The sequence below is a fragment of the Salmo salar genome, chromosome ssa09 (genome assembly GCF_905237065.1).
Source record: "Salmo salar chromosome ssa09, Ssal_v3.1, whole genome shotgun sequence".
Taxonomy (NCBI): domain Eukaryota; kingdom Metazoa; phylum Chordata; class Actinopteri; order Salmoniformes; family Salmonidae; genus Salmo; species Salmo salar.
Window position 1 is genome coordinate 43,980,556 of NC_059450.1, and position 3,138 is coordinate 43,983,693.

General features: G+C 39.0%; 1 protein-coding gene across 1 annotated transcript; it reads right to left on the minus strand.

The window, feature by feature from the left end:
- Positions 1-735: 735 nt before the first annotated feature.
- Positions 736-3,138, minus strand: LOC106611383 (thrombomodulin). Its single transcript, XM_014211545.2, has one exon. The coding sequence runs from the start codon at positions 2,495-2,497 to the stop codon at positions 1,382-1,384; it is 1,116 nt and encodes a 371-aa protein (XP_014067020.1). The 5' UTR covers positions 2,498-3,138; the 3' UTR covers positions 736-1,381.

Below are 3,138 nucleotides of genomic sequence, written 5' to 3' on the forward strand. Positions count from 1 at the left end.
ATTTACTTACTTTTGGACAATTGGAAACAGGGCAGCAAAGTTTGTTTGCCACCAGAGCGTTTTAGAGGATATTAAATGTACACATTTAATAACCAGACCTTCATACAAACTTGCAATGCTGAATTCTTGACGCACAATGGAACATGCTGCTATATGCTGCCATATGCTGCCAGCACGCCCACAAGCGAGTGGGCGGCCTAAGCGGTACGCCGCAATTTACCGCTATCTAGTGTACATGCAACATAACCCGAAACCTTTTCCTAACCATAACCCAATTATCCCAACATGACACGTCAATTCTCCTAACCTTCCACTTTAATTACCATAACTTGCTACGTTAGTCATCCTAACCTCTCACATGAATTATCCTAAACTCTCACGTTAATTATCCAAACCTGCCTACTGGGCCTGGCTAAAATGCTACAAGGAAGCAGCAAGCAGCCACTCAAAATGTGTGCCTGGATAGTCTGAAACAGACCCCTGTGTCTTTTTGTACTTTGGATCTAATGGTAGACAAAGGAGAACAGTCATATCCTATTCCAAAATACTACTCATATAATGGAATGTTAATTGTATTTTCTTACACTGTAAAAGATGTGGTGATGTTAGGTACACCACGTCTACATGCAAAAGTTGATTAGTCAATGGGCCAAGTGAAATGAGCACGTTGATTTGTTTGTACATTTGTTTTGACAAATTGAGGTCATTGTAAACATTGAGACAGAAACTGCTGTATCTATGATATATATTTTTATTTCACCAAATAAAGTAACAAAAATGTGTCCCCTAATGGATGTTCTTGGGGCTTCATTTTACAATACTGATAATAACAACAGGGTCGAAAAAAAGTGATTCTACCAAACTACAACATCATGGGTAAGCTCAGGACCTCCCTCAGCCTGTACATTTTGACAATTCATAGTGTAGTACTAATTCTAACACTAGCAGTATAATAATTAGGCCACATTGATATTATCAAAAGCATGAATGGTCCGTGACATTAAGCAAGCAATTGTTATATTACTTTGATTGAAACAACCATATGCCCTTGTCTGGAAATGTGTATGCATCATTTGTAGGGTATCCATCAACGACATTTGTACTTTTATTTTGAATTTTTACTATTCATAAACAGTTTATAATTGTTTTTTATCATACACTATTTAGCAATCATTATGAGAATGTTCTACATATGGAAATGCTATAAGTCGTTCGTTGTTTCTTTTAGACAGCTTTACTTAGACATCTTCATTTAGGTTTCATAACATTTATGACAACATGGCTATAGAGGTAATATTGAACAACAGTCACAACAGTAGCATTAACTACTATTAATGTTGATAGCTTTTGCTCATTCCTTTAATGTGGCAGTCACTGGTTTCTATAACGCCTCATCATTACGTCCCTGTTGGCTATCAACATTCTGCTCATGACGCTTAATAACACAATACCGAACAACAAGTATCAGCACTATGACCGCAACTGCAATGAAAATCCATACCCAAATAAATCCCCCCGCTGTTGCTGATGACACATTACTTGTCAAGTTAAAACCTGGCGCTAAAAAGTCAGTGTGGACAGCCGTTGTTTGGGGTACACTTTCATTTCCGTCTGTTTTGACACATTTAACGAGATTTTGAAGGGAAAATCCTGCTCTGCATGAACAAACAAAACTTCCAAACGTGTTAACACAAAGTCCATCACAATATCGATTCTCGCATTCGTCAATGTCATGGCAATAATCATCACTCTTTATGAAGCCACTAGGACAATCACATTGTGTCCCATCGCTGTTTCTGTCGCATATTACTGGACATTTGGCCAAAGGACAGTGCATTTTACACAAGTTGGGGTTTTCGCTACTTGGAATATAGCTTTCATAACACGTGCATTTGTAGCCCCCAGGTACCTCTGTGCACATATGTTCGCAAGGAGCCTCAGCGCATCCATCATTAATAAACTCTTGAGCCTCCATATGCGGTGTTTGGCACGTGCTTTTATGAACATTCTGACACAAAAATCCATCGACTTTTTCCTGGCAAAGTCGTTCTGTCCACATTCGATCGGTAGTAACGGACACACACCGTGGAGCGCAGACATGTACGTTGTCTTTCCAGTTGCTGAATTCTGTGATTTGAAATCCAGTTGTCCACTGGTATCCTCTCAATTTCGATTCGATGTTGCTACATCGGTCATCTGGTAGGCGCAATCCAATCCAGAAGTCTCCCGTTACGCCTACAAGCAAATCTCCAATCATTTCGTTTGATGCTGCAGATCGAACGGTCAATAACTCTCCTTCCATCTTTTGGCAATTTTTTCCCGATGTCTGGAAATCGACAGCACCCAGGGTTACAGCGTTGCAAATGTTCCCCTTGCACACGCAGGTAGTCGAGTCAATGCTTTCCCCTCCTACCGTTAGCATTAACATGGTTATAATAATTATGGTTATCAAACCAACAACATGATTCGTTCTCCTTGCCATGATCGCAATGAACATCACAGGAGGATTCGTGGAGGTCAAAATCAATTTAGTTATACTGAGTAAACCATGAAAGGAGAAACCCTAGAGACAAAAGATTAGAGGAAGGAAGGAAATGGAAACTGCCAGATTTGTTTCTAAAGTTATGACGTTTAAGCCTGTCACCTTCATGGCATAGATATCCGATTTTACATGTGACTTTTTTCCACTGTTACCCACAGCCACAAGTGAAAACTTTAACCACGGTGGTCAGTTGTACACAGTTTTGGAAAACAAGGTGTTTTCGTTTATTTGAATTCATATTTCAACATGAATGTTGCATTCTAATCATTCGTTGACACGCCTTAAATCATTGCAATTCGTCAGAGTAATACAATTTTATAATATTATAAAAATATAACATATTTTTGCAATTAAGTGCACGGTGTGTGTGTGTGTGTGTGTGTGTGTGTGTGTGTGTGTGTGTCTTTGTGATTCCTTGGCATGCTGTCAAAAATGTCTGGATATTAGTGAAAGGAGTGTAAATTGAAGGGAACAAATAATATTTTTTTCCTTTGTAGGTGCATTGAAATATTTTGTTTTACTAGGTCAGCCATATTAGTATGGCACACCTGGAGCATATTTTCACCTCCGGATGAAAAACGTGCCCAAAGTAAACT